The sequence below is a fragment of the Archocentrus centrarchus genome, unplaced genomic scaffold (assembly GCF_007364275.1).
Source record: "Archocentrus centrarchus isolate MPI-CPG fArcCen1 unplaced genomic scaffold, fArcCen1 scaffold_36_ctg1, whole genome shotgun sequence".
Lineage (NCBI taxonomy): Eukaryota > Metazoa > Chordata > Actinopteri > Cichliformes > Cichlidae > Archocentrus > Archocentrus centrarchus.
In genome coordinates this window covers 2,983,517-3,003,805 of record NW_022060263.1, presented here as the reverse complement: position 1 = coordinate 3,003,805, position 20,289 = coordinate 2,983,517, and the positions used below count along the sequence as shown (strand labels likewise).

The 20,289-nt window shown below is 45.4% G+C and overlaps 1 protein-coding gene across 2 annotated transcripts; it reads right to left on the bottom strand.

Annotated features, from left to right (window-relative positions):
- Nucleotides 1-1,448: 1,448 nt before the first annotated feature.
- Nucleotides 1,449-20,165, bottom strand: ubxn4 (UBX domain protein 4). 2 transcript variants are annotated; one of them, XM_030724459.1, is made up of 13 exons: nt 19,658-20,165; nt 18,811-18,913; nt 16,610-16,638; nt 15,357-15,475; nt 14,722-14,875; nt 12,200-12,278; nt 11,653-11,707; nt 10,289-10,453; nt 8,764-8,891; nt 7,578-7,680; nt 6,381-6,512; nt 3,624-3,841; nt 1,449-2,231 (listed from the first exon to the last, which is right to left on the bottom strand). In XM_030724459.1, the coding sequence occupies exons 1-13, from the start codon at nt 19,737-19,739 to the stop codon at nt 2,093-2,095; spliced, it is 1,506 nt and encodes a 501-aa protein (XP_030580319.1). In that variant the 5' UTR covers nt 19,740-20,165; the 3' UTR covers nt 1,449-2,092. The 2 variants fall into 2 exon arrangements, with proteins under 2 accessions (XP_030580319.1, XP_030580318.1); XM_030724458.1 differs by having other exon boundaries at nt 3,624-3,844; nt 19,658-20,159.
- Between the last annotated feature and the right edge of the window lie 124 nt (nt 20,166-20,289).

Sequence of the window (20,289 nt, the reverse complement as noted above, 5' to 3'; positions counted from 1 at the left end):
CGCAGGAAGAACATGCAAACTCCACACAGAGAGAGGGGGAGGGGCCTGGGCCAAGGTGGAATCAAACCCAGACCTTCCAGATGGTATTGTAACTGTGAGACAGCAGTGCTAACCACCGAGCTGCCCTATTATTATATATAATTATAATAAATCCAGTAGCTCAAAAGAAGGGCCACAAACCTTTTGTAAATCTGGCCCTGTTGTTTTTTTTTTGAAATCCAACCTTTGTAATGAAGTCATATTTCTCAGTTTTTTTTTTGTTTATATGACCTCAATAAATCAACAGGATGTGGTGAAGTAAGATGTGTGCTTTGTAGTCCATCTTCTGCATTAAGTAGTAATCATGAATCACATCAATGAGAAAACCACAGAATGGGGAATTCTAGGAAGTGTTATTTTTAAAGTCTAGTGCGATTTAGGTAGTCTTATTTTAAAGTTGAAACAAACTGCAGACGATGTGGCCAGTCTCTAATTCTGTGTGATGGGAACAAAAACTAAAATATTTGCTGCAAGGCTCGAAATTTTCTTCTAAAACTCAATCAAAACTTTGAATGACGTGTGTAATCAAGTATGATTGGTGATGTCTGTAGGTGATGAATAGGACACACTGACCCCCATACACACCCACAGGATCAGATGATGCTTCTCCACATCCCTGTGGGGACTGGTTACAAAGGTGACTGTATTATGCTCTTCAGTGCAGAGCAGCTACCTAAACTCTGCTCCCAGTGAGGTCGATTATCTCGTCAATAGTTTTACATCCTCACTGCGTATAACTTTGGATACTGTGGCTCCTTTGAAAAGGAAAGCTTCAAATCAGAAGTGCCTGACTCCGTGGTATAATTCACAAATGCACAGCTTAAAGCAGATAACCCGAAAGCTGGAGAGGGAATGGTGTCTCACTAAATGATGCTCATTTAGCCTGGAAAAAGAGTTTGTTGCTCTATAAAAAAGCCCTCCGTAAAGCTAGGACATCTTGCTATTCATCATTAATTGAAGAAAATAAGAACAACCCCAGGTTTGTTTTCAGCACTGTAGCCAGGCTGACAAAGAGTCAGAGCTCTGTAGAGCCGAGTATTCCTTTCACTTTAACTAGTAGTGACTTCATGGATTTCTTTACAAATAAAATTTTAGACATTACAGAAAAAAATGACCCGTGAACCGGCCTTTACGACTGGTCAGATGCTGCCCGCCCCTTTCATATGACTGTATGGGGGATCCATGGGTTAACTTGGCGAGTTGATAATCAGCTTCCTGTGAGCGTTTATCCTGATCGCCACTGTCAGAGAATCCAGATCCCAGAGATTCCCGGCTGAACTCGCTCCGTGGTGCAGGGCTCGGCTCGCTAAGGGTTCTTAAAGGTCGGCCACTGCAGGTCTGCTGAGCCAACGTCATCATGGCCTGTTCATTCATGTGAGGGAAGGTGTTAACAAACCACTAAGACACAGTTTAAGTTTAGTTTTTATTTTTTTAGAAACAAGCTGCTTCGATTTTTATTGTTGAATGAAAAGAACTACAACAGCCACCCACCGCCAACGAGTCCCACCACACGCTGCCGAGCCGAGCTCAGCGGCACACATGCAGTCCTCTGCCATTCCTATAAACACCTTCATTCCACTGTTAATGATCCTCGATGAGTTATGGATAATTAGAACCCGCGTTTCAAAGACTTCAAAAATGCAGTGCCTCAAAAAGATAACATAAAGCTGGGCTCAGATTACAAGAGCTTCAGGTCGACTCTTTCCTGTCATTTCTCCCAAAGTTAGTACCGGTTTAAACCCATCTCACAGACTCAGTGATCACCTAGCTGTGACCGAAAGAGGGAGTGCTGGTGTAGCCTTTCACAGTCACAGGGTTTCAACCTGCGCCTCGTTTAGGAGACAGAATCATGTCAAAATTAACACAAAAACACAGATTAAGCCCAAAGGAGTTTCTGTGGATTATTACTGAGCTACCCAAGCTGCAGGGGCCTGAACACAGTAAGAGAAAAAGAAAAATGTATCTACGTGCAGCAGAAACCTTGAACTGGTCAGACTGAACTAATTCACAGCAGGACAGCGAGAGGAAGGAGAAGCTGCTGCTACTGAACACACTACATCTGCTGGGTGGAGTTCCCATTCCAAGTGTTGTTGTCATCCTCGCTGTCCTCCTGAGTCCGGAGCCTGCAGATTTTACCGTCTTTCTTGAAGTCCTTGGGACGGTTTTCCAACGTGTGCTTGGACAGATTTTCCCTGGAAGGAACCAGAACACAGTGAGCACGTTCAGAACGTGAACTCTGGATCAACGGACAGAAACCAAACATTGTGCATTCATTACCTTTTAGGAGCACTATGGCTGCATGTGAAGCATATTTTGAATGCACTGTATACACAAACTAAGGTTCAGTTCTGAGCGTGTGTGTGAGCTTCTACACTGTGTGAAGACTGCAGAGTAGATTATAAAAAAAATCCTCCACACAAATTTGCAGCTTCGTTGAAACTCTGCGGCTCAGGTGTCTCCAGGTAAGCGCAGCATTAAAGTTCTCCGTCACTGACACGGATCAACGACCCTTTAAACACACAGTGGATCACCAACATGTTTTTCCACACCGCCACTGCGCTCTACACCTGTGTGTGTGTGTGTATGTGTGTGTGCGCGCGCACGTTGTGTTCGCTGGGCTGAGAATTTTAGCTATTATTGTTACAACATTAAGCACACACAGGCCCAGCTATGGAGAGAAAATTGACTCAAAATATCTGTCTGTAATGCTGGATTTGTAATTTTTGTAATAACATTTTGTGTATAACTTCAGGTACTGTTGTTTTGTCCGTGCGTATCAGGTGATTTATGTACTTGTATTTCACGGTTTGTATGCGTAGGAACCTTTTTGAATTTGTAATTATCAGATTTGTGTGTGTACTTTTATTTTGTATTCGTAATTTCTTAATATTTGTATTTGTACACACATTTACAAGTACCTGAAGTTACGCACAAAACGTTATTTACAAATTACAAAAAAATGACAAATCCAGCATTACAGACACAAATATTTTGAGTCATTTTCTCAAAAGTCACAGTTTAATGTGGATCAGCAAGCATAAAGAGGCGGAGCCTGTACTGAGACGGCGAGCTCAGGTGGAGCGAAGGAAACATTTTTCTAGCATCCAAAGCAGCAGCAGTGCTTGCTCCTGTAACCACCATTAAACCATCCACGCTGATTATTTCACAGAGAAAATCTGCAGCAGAGCTACGGAAGTTAAAATGTGCAGAGGAACTCAGACCCTGCAGACTCGCCCCTGCTGCTGCAGGTTTCAGGACGGCTGCCGTCTGCTGGGTGGAAACATTGTGTCAGACTGTCTAAATGCCTTAGTTTATATTTCACAGTACTGTACCCTGTTTTTTTGCATTTAAGAAAAGGTTTTCTTTAAAAAATCATATTTTAATATGGCCTGTAAATACAATGAAAGTCTTCAGTTTTGTTGGACAGATGTTTCTAAAATGGAAAGCAATGAGCAGTTCATTGTTTTTTCTCTTGAATATCTATTATTGCTCATTAATAAGAAAAGTATTTCTCATCTAATTACTCAATGGAATGATCGATAGAATACTGGATTACTAAAATAATCGATGGCTGCGGCCCTCACCTCTTTGCTTTGCTGGAGGCTGATGAGTTGTTGTAAGAGCTGGACTGCTGAGCGGGACCTCTGGGCCGGGCAGATGCAGCAGCAGATGGAGGTGACGGTGCAAACACAAAGGAGCTGAGAAATCTCCATACAGCCAGCAGAGGGTAGAGGAGTGTGCCCAGAACTGCCCAAATGCCACCCCCAGAGGACTGGACCACTGTGTTTGCAGGCCTGCTGGACTGCTGAGAGGGAGAGCCCAAACAGGAGGCCCTTTAGAACATCTGTTTGCCCACACGCTGCTGTGCTACAGTAAGTCTGTAAGAGTGAATTCTAAAAGAATTTCATGGCTCCTCCTACACTTTGTTTCAGTACAACCAATTTGATACAAAGTAGCTGAAGTATGAAGGAATATTCATGATATATGCCATATGTATACTTTATGTACATTTACTTGCCTGAGAAATTTGTCTTAGACTGGAAAATAAACATAACTGATTAAAACAACAGAAGCTTATGTTTAGTGTCATCATGAACTTTGTGTTCTGACTCTGCAATGAACCACACTGATGGAGACTACACAATGATAGAAATGGAGACTTCGAGGTCACCCTGCTGTTGAAATGCTCTGTCTTCCACATATTGGTTTGTATATGATGTAACCAAGATTGATAAGCTGTGACTTTATGAAACTGTGAGCTGAATTAGAATGTGCTGGCACTTCATGTCATCCCACACGGGGATGAGATGCAGTCTGACCCAGATTAATCTGTAAAACTGTTTGAAATGGCTTAATCAAATTTAATAATTGGACTCCTTATTTTGTTGTTTGTGTCATTCCTGTTTGATAAACAAACACGCAGAAACCTAAAAGGCTTAAGCAGCACACACTCATGTTATTAAATTCCTTCAAGCACCAAGTCTAAGCTTTAGGTCAACATCAATCCAGGGAAGTCAAACAGTTCAAAAGAAAGTGGACAGACAGAAATGAAAAACAAAAACCATCATATTGAATATTTTGCAGTACACACATTACTCCTGCGTGCTGCTGGATTGTTCTCTGGCTTCAAGCAGCAACCAGAAGTTCTCATTGAACCTCCTGTCACATATGCCAACAACTTCAGCAGATGGCTCATAAACTGCTCTCATTTTTATTCACACAATCCTCCATTATTTTTGATTCATTTACTGTACTGTGCAAAAGTCTTGTGTCAGCCTTCATTTCTTTGCTGGGCGATAGGTGCAGCAATTTATTGAAACAAGTGCAAACATAGGCAGAAATACGGTATCCAGGTCTGAGCACTTCTAATGCCACAGCCTCTCTCCCTGGACTTTAACAGGCAGGAATCTGCTCACACACTGACGTGCAGTCATCTCCTTCGTCCAATCACACACTTTGTGCGTTTGCTTCGAGGAGGCAGGCTTATCACAACCAACAGATCTGAACGCCCCTGATCTTCAGTCCAGTTCTTGTGTAATTTGCAGACCTCTGCTTTTCTCCCCGTTTCCCTTCCTTCAGAACAGCTTCTTGAAGGCCTTCTACCACCGAGACCATTTCTGATGAGGCTTCAGCAAACAGCAGGAGACACCTCTCAGGCCAGTCTCAGGCCTCCACTGGTTTTTCCTGCTTCTTTAGGACATGACTTTAACATGCTGTTCACCTGCTGTAGGTTCTTTGAGCCTGACATTTCTTCTTCTGTCCAGTTTCCTCTAATTTTTATAAGACACAGTGCACACCATGCCGACACATGCCAAGTTTATGGCTAATAGCTCCCTGGGGATCATCTTGTTGCAAAAATACTACTTTATGCGTTACTGTTATCTTTGGCATTTTTCATAGATTAAAGAAATTGGAAGAAATGACATTTTTGTGACAGTGTTAATGGCCTGGCTGTCCGAGTTTAGTTTTCTTGTGTTTTGTGAGAGCGTAGCTGCTGTAGCTCTGACGAGTACCTCTCTGCAGGTCTCCTGATTGGACTGAATCCCTGTCGACGATGCTGACTGGTTCCCACCAACATCTGGCCTGTTAAAAGCCCGTTTCCAGCAGCAGTATTCTGGTCCTGTCCTCAGCATCCAAAAACCTCTGGGCTCATTTTGTTTTTCTAATAGAGATCTTGGTTTTTCTAGGCCTTATGCATTTGTAAATAGACTCACACACTCACTGTACTGTATTTGGCCTTGTCTGAGCCATTTGCTTTCACAGCTGTACTTTAATAAGTAACGCGGCTAAACGGAGAACTTCTGGTTAGACTCTGGTTTAGGGCCCGGAGTGAGGACTCCTAACATCTATGACATGTACTATAACCCCTAAAAATAAAAGGTAAGATGAGTGAAGTGAAGTGAAAACAGGTGAAAAAGCAGCCCACGTCCAAATAAAAACTCAAAGATCTTCAGAAAGCCTGGAGAACTACTGCTTAAGACCACTTTAAAAGGTTACAAAGTCTCACCTCATGGAAGTAAAACACACAGGAAATGAGGAGTGGCTCAAGACTTTTGCACAGTACTGTAAAGTTTGGTCTTGTTGAAATCTGTTTTTATTTAGAAAACTTGTCTTTTTTCTTTTGAGGTTTAGCAAAATCCAAGGAAACCTGTGCACTGACTTCATATGAGGTCAAAGGGCATTGAAGGCAAAGGACCAGGAAGTGTCATCAACACTTCTGGTCCTTTATTTACTACATGCTTCTTTCTATACTGATACTGGCCCATTGATGGTACAGCTGAATCAAACAGAACATGTTTGTGGTCTGGGCTGAAGGGGAACACTCGCTCTGATCTACTTACTGGCAAAAGCACGATGGAAGCACTCGGAGCCAGTTCCAGTTCTAGCAGAGTCTTGTTCATGTCTTCACTGCTGAACTCCCGCCGAGGGAACATGGTTGCAAGGGAAAAGTTGCCATAGCGGTTGCCGACTTCCTGAGACGAGATCAGCAACAAATATTTTACAGTGACTCTGGATGAACAGTGCTGCGTGGTCCTCAGATTACTGAAAGATGTGGCTGTCTGATGTGGACTGATCAGGCTCCTAACTGGGCTCAAAGCATGAAGCCCAGAAACCTGCAGTAACGCTACATTTTTATTAGAACAGAAGAAGAACTACAGCTCAGATTCAGCCAAAAGCTGCAAAGCAGATGGGAAAAAAACATAAAAACTCAAAGTGTCCTGCAAAAGCAACACGAGTTTCTCAAGGCAAAGAACGCTTCAATGGCCTAGTCAGTCCCCTAACCTTAGCCCACTAAAGCATGCATTTTTCCTGTGTGTGTGTGTGTGTGTGTGTGTATAAAAAATTTATATTTATTTATTTATTTATATTTACATTCCAAAATCCCAGACAGACCCACAGAGAAGCAGCAATAGAAGGTGGCTGCAGTAAAGGCCTGACAGAGGGGGGGAAACTGCATTTGGCGTTAGACGTCAGGCAGTCCTTGATTATTAAAAATAGTTTTAATACACTGCAAAAAATGAGATTAGTTTTTCCAATTCATTTTAAATCTCTTCAGTTACAGCTTACAGTCTGCACTTCCTGGTTTATAATCCTGTGGTGGTGTACAGAGGCAAAGCTACCAAAAACCGATGGACCTAACTGTATCTGATCATGTACACACTCCAATCCAAACATTCATAAGCACCTAAGGGTCCCACTTGATGGTGGCAGACTAACAGAAATATTCAGCTGTGGAGGCGGACAAAATGCAATCTGTGCACTTCAGAAATGAAAAGCCAGGAAGTTCAGTGAGTAGCTTCACTTGATATTCAGGCTACAAGTCAGCAAGCAGAAATCATTCTAATGCTACAAGTGAACATCCTGCTGTGCACCCAAACACACATTACACAACACAGCTGAAAGGGACACACTTCCAATCCTGGAGTAGTTGAGATTTACCAGTTTGGGACTTTAAAGAACTAATAGCATCTGCTGAAATCCTGGAGATCACCTCACAGGTGGTGTAAGTAACAGGAGCAGAGAAGATGTGGACAGACCTGAGCAGCAAAGTCCCGAGCCTCCTGCAGTCTGCTCTGTGAGGAGAACTGGTTGGTGAAGGAGGAGCCGTCCGGGAGGCGGAACTGTATCCTTGCTATGGTGCTGATGAGACAGAGGGAGGGGGGGGGGCATCATAACATGACCAGCACACACCAGCCTGTGCTGGCACCTACGCATGTTAACCAAATGACTGACAGATATGTGAAGCCCAATATTTAAAACACAGACTCTGATCTACATGTGTGCCTCTCTCTGGAGTCACAGGACTGCCATCCAAACAGCTGCAGCCCACGGACATCACCACTGTACATGTAGATGCTTCTTTATTAGATTATTGGTTTTAACAGTTCAACTCAGCAGACGGCCGTTTTAGCAGCTTTTAAAATCATGCTAACAACACTGACAGCTTTCATTCTGACTCGTGTGTAAACAGTAAAACTGTATAATTTGGAGGATGTAATTTCCCCATTGTGGGACTAACAAAGGTATTCGTATGATCCTGGCTTAAAACAACTTTTCTGCAGCAGTGGCCTCTGAAGCATACACATGTATCAGCCAGGACACTAAAACCACCCATCTAAGACGGCGTGCTGTGGCCCATCAGCTCTGAGAGCTTCCTTTAATGATGAGGACCAGGAGCCAGCACCGGATACTCATGCAGGCTGAGCAGAGTCAGGTAGAGCATAGCCCAGGGGTAGGGAACTCCAGGCCTCGAGGGCCGGTGTCCTGCAGGTTTTAGATGTGTCTCTGCTTCAACACACCTGAATCACATATAGAAGTCATTAGCAGGACTCTGGAGAACTTGACTGCAGACTGAGGAGGTAATTCAGTCATTTGAGTCAGGTGTGCTGGATCAGGGACACATCTAAAACCTGCAGGACACCGGCTCTCAAGGCCTGGAGTTCCCTACCCCTGGCATAGCCGTTCATCCATGACTTGTGACAAGATTATTTACAGAGATTATTGTGTTAGTATGGAGGCATAAATAACTACAGATACATGTTACGGAGATCTGTTTCTCTTCATGTGTCTGAAAGGGAGAAATATCAGCTCATACTGACCAAATATCCATAATCTTATAGGCTCTAGTTGGGATGTGGGGAGTTTGTTCACTTCTCCTGTCAGCTGATTCAAAGCTGTGTCTGATCTCTGTATAGTACTCCTTAATGTAGCTGGTCCTTTTACCTCCTCTCTCTGACTAATGCCTCCTTCCTGGCCTCCTGCTCTGCCTGCCGGGCCTGCAGCAGCACCAGCTTCGCAGCCTTTTCGTCCTCCTGGGTCTTGGCGTAGCGGGCTGCTCTGTCAGCTCGGTCCTGAAACACAGAGCTGCAGTCACCATTCATTCCTGAGAGTAATCAGAAGTATAAATATCTACTTTTCCCCAAAACTGGAAAATTACTGTGTTACAGCCACCAATTAAATAAAAAAATACAAAAAGAACTCAATAATTAAAAACATACTGTGACACAAGGAGAATAAATATAAATGCAGGTATTATAGGAGATTTTCTGTAGCTGTTCGTGGTATGGGAGCTCAAACACCCCCAACGGGTCCCAGCAGATGACCCCCCCTCCCTGAGCCTGGTTCTGCTGGAGGTTTCTTCCTGTTAAAGGGAGTTTTTCCTTCCCACTGTCACCAAGTGCTGCTCATAGGGGGTCGTTTAGACTGTTGGGTTTTCTCTGTATTATTGGAGGGTCTTTACCCACAATACAAAGCGCCGTGAGGTGACTGTTGTGATTTGGTGCTGTATAAATAAAATGACACATACACACACACACGCACACTTTGGTGTGGTACTGTATCATACATATTACAGGATTTCAGGTGGGTAAAGAGCGAGCATGCCCACATTTACATCAACAGAACCCCAGCTGAGCAGGTCACCAAGTTTATGTTTCTTTGCGTGACCATCACAGGACCTCAAATGGTCCACACACTCATAAGGCGTTGATGAAGGTCCAACACCACCTGTACAACCTCCAGCAGCTGAAGAACCTCAGTGTGAAGCCCCAGCATTGTCAGGTCTTTCTGCAGCAGCTCCACTGGGAGCATCCTGCTGTGCTGCTGGACCAAAGCTGCACCACAGAGGAAGGCGACGCTCCTCAGAGAGCAGTGAGGGGGTAGAGCCCGTCGTGGCAGGTGAGTTTCCCTCCCTGCAGGACATACATGAGCACTGATGCACCGCCCGAGCCCAACGGATCCACGGCACTCTCCACCCCAACGACAACCTGCTCCATTTATGTTTGTACAAATCTAACTACAGTCTTACTGTGTTTATTTTACTGTCACCGCTGCAAAACGTTTCTCACACACGTTTTACTTTTGTAAATGTGTGATGTGACGATAAAGTTCAGTCTGAATGCTGGTCTGTGTCTGACGGTGTGAGCAGGAGCCTGTTAATAATCATTGTGCTCTGATAGTGAGTCTTCCACATTAACCCAATAACTATGGCAGATTTCCAGCAGCAAATACTGTAATACAGCTTTATGGCTGTGAAGTGCATTTTCTGAGCTTTCAGGAACCGAATTTTCCCGACAGGACAAGCGGCCGCGGAGTTACGGTAAAAATACAGCTGATTAAAGTCCCTGCGATCGGCCGACTCGCCGGCGATACGCTACGTCTACAGCTGTTTGCGGTTAGTGAGGACAGGAAACGGCGCTTCCGCCTGACGTTAAAGGGTTAAGGGAGGAGGAAAGAGCGATGAGGTTACCATAGCGATCTGCTGTTTGACCCGTTCCCTGGCGGCCTTCTCCTCTGCCTTCTCCCTGTTTCTCTCCTCCAGGAGTCGCTTGGTTTTCTCCTCTTCCTGTTTCCTCTTGAAGTCCAGCATGTCCTTCCCCACCTTCCGCCGCTCCATCTCCTTTCTGATCTCATTCTGAATCAGAGACAAAACACAGGTAGGTCATATTCAAAGAGACATTACAGTTCACACCCAACTCCTCAGAGCTTCAACTGTATGATTAATAAGAACGCTCCAAAACAATCAGCCATCAAAGGTCAGTCCCCGTCCCAGGGAACGTGAAGCTGTAAAAACAAGCTGATGGAAGCTGGAAGCACCTAATGATGGAAGCCTCTGATCTCCATCCAGCAGACCCCTCAAAATGAGCAGCTTCAGTTAAAAGGCTCCAGCTCCGAGTTCGTTTACCACTCATTTTCTCACTCCAGTGTTTTGGCTGCATTCTTCCAGCTGCTGGAGCACCCTGAGGCAGCCGTTACCAATCGGTTCTATCTAAATATTAAAACTTAAAGCTCCCGGGAAGGTGGGTGCTGGAGCGATACCTCAGTCCTGAAGATAGGAGCAATAATGGTAGCATGGAAGCATAAAGGGCTTTCTTTTTCATCAAGACAGTAAATGCATCATCTTTGCACAGAGTAAGCAAAGGGCTGGCTCCTTGTTCTCCAAAACAAGAACCTCCTGTTACACAGTGCTGGCTGTGCAAAGCTGCTGAGCCCACTCAGGTGCTCAATGATGCCTGCATCGATCAACTTGCAGTGTCATCACTGGATGAACCAAAGCTAGGCTAAAGCGAGTAGATTTTGCCATTTTTTTAATCCATCCAAATTAATGGTGCAAATTAACAGAAGAACACGTCGACATTCCCCACACTCGCTGCTGCTTTCCAGCCCTTCCTGTCTCATTCTTTCCTTCCAAGAACTAGGAACATGCAAACTGCAGTCCAAGACGCTGGAGTACGAATCCACACACGCAGTGATGAAGTCAATAAGGGGACAGCTGATCCCTGCCTCTTACTGTCACAAAGTATAGTATCCTTTAAGTGCAGGTGAGCATCCTTTGGAGCTCACCTGCACCGTCCCAAGTGATGTTCAGGTCGTGGTCTGACTACTGCCTTAGTGTTTGCAACACCACCCACATAGATAATTAGGCTATGCTAGGATCAGTCATTTGAGTCAATGTCTCACAGATGCCACACTCATCACTTTATATAAGCACCAGTACAGAAAGGCTGGATGGCCTCTGCATATAGGACACATGAGCAAACCTGTGCCTTCATCTTCAGATGCTCGCTGCTAAGATGCTGAGATCTGTGGATAAACAGAGTTTCATGTTCTTACCTCTTCTTCTCCTCTCTTTCTTTGCTCTCGTCTCTCCTCCAGTTTCTTGGTCAACCTGACAAAGACATAACATGATACAACAACACAATTCAGTAGAGAAATGTCCCAACAGCTGCTACTGTATCCATCCAGGACCTATCCTCTTTATTCTGATTTTTGTCCATCATAAGTCTGTCACTGAATGCCCAAATCAATTCAAATTAAACATGGTGGTGAGCTTCTGGTTACATGTGAGGTACAGATGGAGCTCTGGCACAGGAGGCTTGGATCAGATCCATCTGTTCATACCTTAATACAGAGACAAATGTTACTGGATACACTCACAAAGCTACACTCAGACACAAACGCTGTTTTAGTCCACATCTTCAGTAATTACTGAAGGTGAGACTTGATCACAAAACGACCTGCAGCTGTTGTAAAAGCTCCTGCCATGTGACTTCCACAGAGATGATCACTAACTACTTAACACAAGTGTGTGTGTGTGTGTGTGTGTGTGTGTGTGTGTGTGTGTGTGTGTGTGTGTGTGTGTGTGTGTGTGTGTACCCACCTTTCCACCTTAGCGTCCAGGTTTTCTTCACACTGAGCTGCAGGGTCTGAAGATGCGTTCTCTGGGTCTGACAGAGACGCTGTGCAGAAAGACAGAAGGAAAGCACTGAGGTCCACCTCGTCAGCATGAACACAGTCTATAGAGCCTCCATTGTTTTCCCATCCAACCAAAGAATGACCACGGACCAAGACCTCTGTAGCTAGTGGGCATAACAGGGACCATTTCTGACCTTCAGTTTGTCTCAGCCAGCTTTAAAAAGATACGTCACTGAAACTTGGCTGAGTTTAACTGCTAAGAGTGGTCTGAGAGCCTTTACAGAGTCAGAGTGTAAAGGGGAAATGTTGTGATATTTCACACTGTTGTTAAGCCTCACCTAGAGGAGATGCTTGCAGATGATATAAACAGCTCTACTCACCATCCCCTCTGCCAGTATCACAGAAACAACCACAGCTCCAGTAATCCTACAAACACTTGGGCATATGTGCATAAGAACACAAGGCTGGAAGCCCTGGGATGGCTAGAAGGATAACAGGGCATCATGGGGCAGGTCCTGGATTGATAAGAACTACAAACAGATGTCATAACTGTGGCTCTAGAACCTGACAAAGGCTCACAGCTCTGGTCATTGGGCTGAAAAGATACAGCAGAGAAACAGAAGAGCTGGACAGCACTGGGGCCGGCTGTTCAGAGGTAAGCTCTGCTACAGTAACTGTCTCCTGGACTCTCCTCCATGCTCTGAGACTGTGCTGGGAGACACAGCAAACCTTCTGACAATGGCACGTATTGATGTGCCATCCTGGAGGAGTTGGACTACCTGTGCAGCCTCTGCAGGGTCCAGGTATGACCTCATGCTACCAGCAGTGACTCTGACCCTAACCAAATGCAGAACCAGTGAGAAACAGAAAAGATGAGGAGGGAAACAGAGAGTGTCCTCCACCTGTGAAACCATTCCTGTTTGGGGGGGGTGTCTCATTGTTGCCCCTCTAGTGCACCTGTTGGTAATTTGATGAACACCAAAGCAGCTGAAACTGATGAACAACCCCCCCGACACTGACTGGCCTCATCAAAATCACAGAGGGATACTGACTGATGCTGAACTCAGCTTCTTTCAGCAGTGTAGTACAGGTCTGTATGCACCCTCTCCCCTCCTCGAGGGGGGCAATCTGAATGAACATCGTCGGAACAGAAATTATTAATATCTGTTTTTAAAAGATTATAAATCCCAATTCTTTTGATTTTTGTATCTTCTCTTCATTTCATCATCCCCCTGTGACTGATGTTACCTCACGCCTGTTTCATGTCAGCATGAGAACTTAACAGTCACCAAAATTTCTATCTGCCACAGAATTTTGTTTGTCGGCTCAACACGTCCATGTTTCAAACCCTAACAGCAGCTGCAGCAGCCAGCGTTCTCTCTGACTTGTGTCCTCTGTGGTTGTGCAGTTGTGTATCTCCTGCAGTACAGAGCAGCACTGGCTTTAGGGAAGACTAATTCAAAGGCATCTGCAGATACGTCTTTCCTGACTGAGGTGATCTTTGTATCGTCTTGGTTTGTATATTGTTTAATGTTTATTGTTATTTATTGTTAATATCAAACTTCACATAATTAAGGATATTTTACAGCATCCCAGTTAAAGTACCGGTAATCCGGATGTGGTAATCCTTAAATATGATTTATGGTCCATCTGCAGACATGTGGGCCCAGGACTGACATCATCCATGCGTCCAGTCTGAAGCAGCTCAGGGGAACACAAATAAGAGGGCTGCAGACAGCAGGCACTTTCCTGGCCTGGCAGAACAATCCTGATCATGAAGGATCCCCACAAGGCTACAACACCATCAAACTACCAGCCAATTACCTAACTCTCCACAACATGGAAGTTCCTCTCAGGCACCAGTGGAGCTCAGAAAGGCACTGAGAATAACAGCAGACCAGATCCCGGATGATAGAGCAGGACACCAGGACTCTACGACCAGGCAGAGCAGCCTGAGCGCTGCCCAGACCGAGGACAAGAAACCCCGCCTCTTAGTGCCCACACGTGGATGCTGGAGAGCTCTGCACTGTACAAGGCTAACAGTGCGCTAACACCATTCATGAGGATCTCAGTGGAAGACAACACTGGAGGCCCACTGCAAGGTCAACAAGGCAAATATACCACAAGGTGATGCACTGTTCCCACTGCTGTTCAGCCCAGGCCTCGACCCCCTAAGGTCCCTCAGAGCAGCTGCTGATGTAGATTCAGACTGATACAACAACCTGTACAACAGGAGTGAACAACACATCAACTCCCTGCTCCAGCTCACCAGGATCTACATCAGGATGTCCTTCAGACTGCAAGTGTTGCAAAGACAGTTTAGGTGAGACACACAGGACGGCCACAAGTACCTGGGTATACCCCAAATGTAGGCTGTACTTGCTTCTGTGGCATGTTTGCGACCTATTGTTTTACTGCCAGGTGGTCAAACAACAAACCTCCAAATTTCATCCACCAAGACGAGAACTATGATGCAGGTGCACTCACCTCGTGCTTTTTCTGGTGCTGCTGCTGCAGGCTCTGTGGCTGCTGCAGACGATCCAACAGGCACTGCTGAAGCTGCAGCTGCTCCTGTGCTGGTCTCCACAGGCTCGGCTGCCTCTAGCAGCACCGTCCCACTCCCCATCTCTTCAGTATGCATCTATCAGGAAGCAGGGAGAGAAAAACAAACACATTTCAACATCTGTCAGAAACGTCCATCAAACTAAAAATAATATATGTGAGCCGGCTCACTGGACATCAGGCCAATCAGGTATTAACATTCAACCAGTAAAATGAAGTTTTCTCTTCAGTGAACAGCTGTAATCTGGCATCTCAATCAAAAATAAATTCAGATTTGTTCCTTGTGAAAAGTTCATGGAAAAAAATAAAAATGTCTGGTTAAAGAGCTTGTGCGTGCTGATGGATTAAACGGTTCGTTGCAGGCAGGTGTGGCACAAACCTCACACTGGCTGCAGTGAAGCAGGGCTATGAAATTTATCACGTGCTCCACCTCTGCACACGCTTGCTTTCACTAAATATTTATCAATAGGACTGTCATCAAAGTAATGACATCACAGGTGCCTAACACTACCTTGGAGTTAGTTGTAAATTAAAGTGCACATAATCGACTCACTGCGTACCCGATTAACTCTGTGGATTCTCTTTATCAGTTCTTCAGCGGACACACTTCCAGCGATGACCTCCAGAGGAATCCCGTTCTCTCCAATGAAGAAGCTAGAGGGTATGCACACCACTGGATCTTTAGGAGGAGGGGGGTGGTGGTGGGGTAGGGGGGCTTGTTAAGGAACATGCTTCAAGCACTGACATGAGTAACATGAACTCCGTGTTCCAACTGTTTAAACAGCACATACTGCAGTGCATAAAAAAGGTTTCATTTCTATAACTCTGAGCATAAAGACGTGAAAGATCATTAATAATCAAAATGCTGAGAAGCTCCGCCTCTTTAGGGTGCAGCAGTTTTACTGCACATCCATAGAAACGATGGTGTGACGGTTAAAACAGTCAGACCTGCAGCAGCACAGACTGACTCAGCTCTAATGTTAGCTCAGGAGCTGCTGGCAGACTCACACTCTCACCATTACTCATGATTACCTTTGAAACACAACACCAAGAGCAGAATTCAAACCTCATTAATACACGATACTGCAATACTACAATTTAGAACCAAGAAAACTGGGTTACCAACATCTGTTGACTCAATTTACATTTAATACTTGAACTGTACTGTGCAAAAGTCTTGAGCAGCCCCTCATTTCTTTAGATTTTGTTTCCAAGGAGCCACACTTGTGTCTAATTTTTTAAAGTGGTCTTGAGCAGCAGTTGTCCGGGCTTCCTGAACATGCTCCAAAGTCTGTCTGTGTTCAGCTGAGCCACAACCAAAGACGTGTTAAATGTTGCTTCCCCGTCTTAAATCCACACTCTGGATTGGATCCAGTGTTTGGTTGGGTACGTGTTCTTGGGCCTCCACCACTGTGTACCGAATATCAGAGGAATCTGATTAGAGGATTTAGAGGTCACTGGACATCTTTTGTGCAAATTTGGTATGACTCATACTTTGTAATTTTGCTGTAATATTCTGAACAATCCTACCAAGAACACCCCCCCACCCCCCCTCCGGGTGCAGGATAACAGTGGAGCTCCCCAGAGCCGGGACCTCAGCATTACTGAAGCAGTGTACAAACAGGCTGACTGCCAGGACTGCAAGTGTTCCAATAAATCACTGCATCTACCGCACACTTCCAGGCCCGTCAACATTTTTTCACAGTATTGTATTCAAGTGTGTGAAGAAGCCCCAGCAGCCTGGAGGCAGCACCCCGACGCCTGCATCAGCTCCAACCTCAAATAAGAAACACCGTTTACAGCCAAAGGATACAAATCTGGGAGAACTGTGCACACGTGTCACTGTGGGGAGAAGAAACGTTTCATATTAACATCACTGTACACACGTGTTACATCACATTAGATCACATGACTGTGATCACAATCACTTCAAAACTCAGATCATGTAACAGATGTAAAACAATAACAACCCTGCCCTCAGGGTCACCCTGAACACCACAACCAAACATCATTTATTAAACCTTAATTATGAAAGCTCTCTTAATCAGTGCTTTCTTACCTGACTCATTGTTCCAGGTCAGGTTCACATAACAGGCAAAAAAAAACTCACAAATGAAACAATAAGTGGAACATCTTTTAACATTTGTGCCCCAGTCTGAAAGTGCACACTAACAGCAGTGACAGCAGCAGGTCATCACCATCCAAAGCTCTGGAAGTCCTTCTGTCAGACTGTCAGCGGATGCAGCTCCGCCTTGAGTTATGGCATAATAATAATAATAATAATGAAAGCTGTCTGCATGCAGATAAACTGCTGCATCTTTCAATTTAGCAGATTATCCACAAACTTGGCTGCCAGCAGTAATGCCTGCAGGGTGAGTAAAGATGGACACAGCACTAACAACACTGCTTTAAATGTTTTCATTACTATTTTTTCCTCATATAGATTTAGAAGATAAAACAAAAATGCTCAAAAAGTGTTCTTCAACATCTCGGCTCGCGGGCCACCTCCACAGCTGAATATTGCTGTTAGTCTGCCACCATCACTGCATTGGAGTGTGTGGATGAACAGATACAGTTAGGTCCATCAGTCTTTGGACAGTGACAGTTTTTGTAGCTTTGCCTCTGTACACCACCACAGGATCAGAAACCAAAAAAGATGCAGCAGCTGGAACATTTTAATGAGATTTCATTGCAGCATCTTGAAGTGGTCCTCAGTAGTTAGTGTGGCCTCCATGTGCTTCTATACAGCCTGACAGCATCAGGGCTCCTGATGAGATGACAGATGGTGTCCTGGAGGACCTCCTCCCAGATCTGGACCAGACCATCACTGTGCTCCTGGACAGTCTGAGATGCAACCTGGTGGCGTCAGATGGACCGAGACATAATGTCCCAGAGGTGTTCTGTTGGATTTAGATCAGTGTGGGGGCCAGTCAGTGGTATCACTTCCTTCACCCTCCAGGAACCACCAGGAAGAACCCAGGAGCCACTGCACCAGCGTATGGTCTGACAGGTCTAAGGATTTCATCCTGATACCTGATGGCAGTCAGGGTGCCGTTGCCTGTAGGGGTCTGTGTGTCCCTCCATGGATATGCCATCACTGACTCACCAGAATCAGCAGGTCCAGTGGCTGCTGGAGGTCATGTTGTAGCTCTGCAGAGGTCATCCAGGTCCTCCTGCACAAAGGAGCAGATCCCGGTCCTGCTGATGGGTTAAGGACCTTCTCCTGTCCAGCTCTCCTAGAGTAACTGTCTGTCTCCTGGAGTCTCCTCCATGCTCTGAGACTGTGCTGGGAGACACAGCAAACCTTCTGACAATGGCACGTATTGATGTGCCATCCTGGAGGAGTTGGACTACCTGTGCAGCCTCTGCAGGGTCCAGGTATGACCTCATGCTACCAGCAGTGACTCTGACCCTAACCAAATGCAGAACTAGTGAAAACCATTCAGAAAAGATGAGGAGGGAAAAATGTGATTGATCTCCACCTGTAAACCATTCCTGTGTGTGGGGGTGTCTCATTGTTGCCCCTCTAGTGCACCTGTTGGTAACTTGATGAACACCAAAGCAGCTGAAACTGATGAACACCCCCCCCCTCCCCCATACTGACTGACCTCATCAGTATCACAGAGGGTTACTGACTGATGCTCCTTCATTTTTCTGAGCAGTGTATAAATCAAACTAATAGATAACATTATACATCGTACAGATTAAGGTAGTAAAGTAATTAAATTACACACAGGCTGGTGGCACAGTGGGTAAAAATGTTATGCTGAACTCCAGCTGTGACGGCGCTCCTCCTTACATGAATGGACAGAGAGGTGCACAACTGATTCAGTAAGGAGACGCTGCAGCAAAACGATGTCCATCACAGATCACAACACAGATCACATTTCATATTATTTTCATGTTGTCAGATTGTGTATGACTTATGCAGCCGCTGCTGAATTTAACAGACAAATCTTGAATCCATGCAGGTCACTTTTTAAATCTGAGTTCATCCATTTAATGCATCACTACCTCTTGGCCTCCACTTTGATGGCCACGCAGCATTTCTGCGCTGCCTCTGAGACCCTGTCGTCCTCCCAGCTGGACATCAGCTGTGCTGACTGTTCATCTTCCCCTGAGGACAGAGAGACAGAACACTGATGAGACACGTGGTCAGGTGTTCAGCTTCACTGATCAAATCCCAAAACAAGTGCAAAATGTCTGTGTGTGCAGTGTGAGCGTCACTCCTGCACGGATGCATCACAGAGATGCAGACTGACGGAGGATCAAACCTCTGATTTTCACCAGGAAACACCAAATGGGAGCTGCATGTCACTGTGTGTGACCTTTGATCTTGAATGCATACACTGGGGTCGAGACATCAGTCCCAGGGCTGCAAGCTGCTGCTCCCGGTGGTAGTGGCTTCACTTTAGCAGGAAGTTATTTAAAGGGCAGCTGAGTTCTTGGAGAGGCTGAAATCTGCTGCCTGCATGTCCTCCATCATTTCCTTATTTTACATATTACAGTGACCTGCTTCCATAAAAGCGCTGCTTTCCTACTGAACACAGGGATGATCTTGTCTCACTATCGTGTAACAATGGCCAGCTCAGACAGTGACACGTGACCTTACCTGGACGAGTGTGTTCAGGTGTGAACGACTGCAGCGTCCCGCCGGCCTGCGGGGAGCTGCGGCTGTCAAACAGCATCACACTGCACCTCATATCCGCCTTACTACAGCTCTGTGTTCTTGCTTTCGGTGCTAGTTTTGCTCCAACATGTATGACGATTTCTTTCCGAACACCTTAGCTATGCTAGCTGGCTAACAGCTACAATGGCTTCCGAGCCTAAGCGGCTAAGGCTAGCTCAGAGCTGCTGGTACCTGTGATGACGACGACAAAGACCAGACTGCGGTGTTTGGCCGAGTTGATGGCATCAGGAATCGAACCCTCAAACCAAAGCATCTCTGCAAGTTGGCTCCTGAGGCTCCGCTTTAGTGACCGATGACAGCTCAGCTACAGTAACTCTAAAGCCCAGTCACCGTCAGCTTCTGCTTCCGCTCAGCGCGATCAGCTGTTCCTCTTCTTCTCCTCTGTTTGCGCACACTCAGCATCCTCGGTGCCGCATTACTGCCTCCCTCAGGCTCAGCCGTGCATCGCGATCAGAGTCTCCAGCAGTTTCCCGGAGTCTCGTCCTGACCTCTGCATCCTGATCACCTGTCTTCCTCCTTTGTTCCTAAACACGTCTCTTGGAGAGAGTGAGGTTGTTACACTGTTTTTTAAATGAACTGTAACAAATAGTATTTTATCGAAGAAATGCGGAGTGTTTCTGTCTGCTGTCACAGCTGAGGATCCGATTCAAATTAGGTTCAGCTTCTAATCAAAACGCAAGCTGAGAACGATATCTGTATCAAACGTTATTGAGTCTGTAGTGAGGACAGTGATTAAAAAGAGTTTATGCAGTTTTTAACGGAGATAAAAGTCACGTGATCCTCGGTCCGCGTTAAAATGGCGG

Excerpts from the sequence above, each read along its gene's own strand:
- ubxn4 (XM_030724458.1), bottom strand. The coding sequence starts at position 19,739 with ATGCTTTGGTTTGAGGGTTCGATTCCTGATGCCATCAACTCGGCCAAA. Across the intron at positions 7,681-8,763 it reads GCATTAGTCAGAGAGAGGAG|CACCATAGCAAGGATACAGT; the intron begins GTAAAAGGACCA and ends CTGTCTCATCAG. Across the intron at positions 6,513-7,577 it reads CTCGGGACTTTGCTGCTCAG|GAAGTCGGCAACCGCTATGG; the intron begins GTCTGTCCACAT and ends ATCTCGTCTCAG.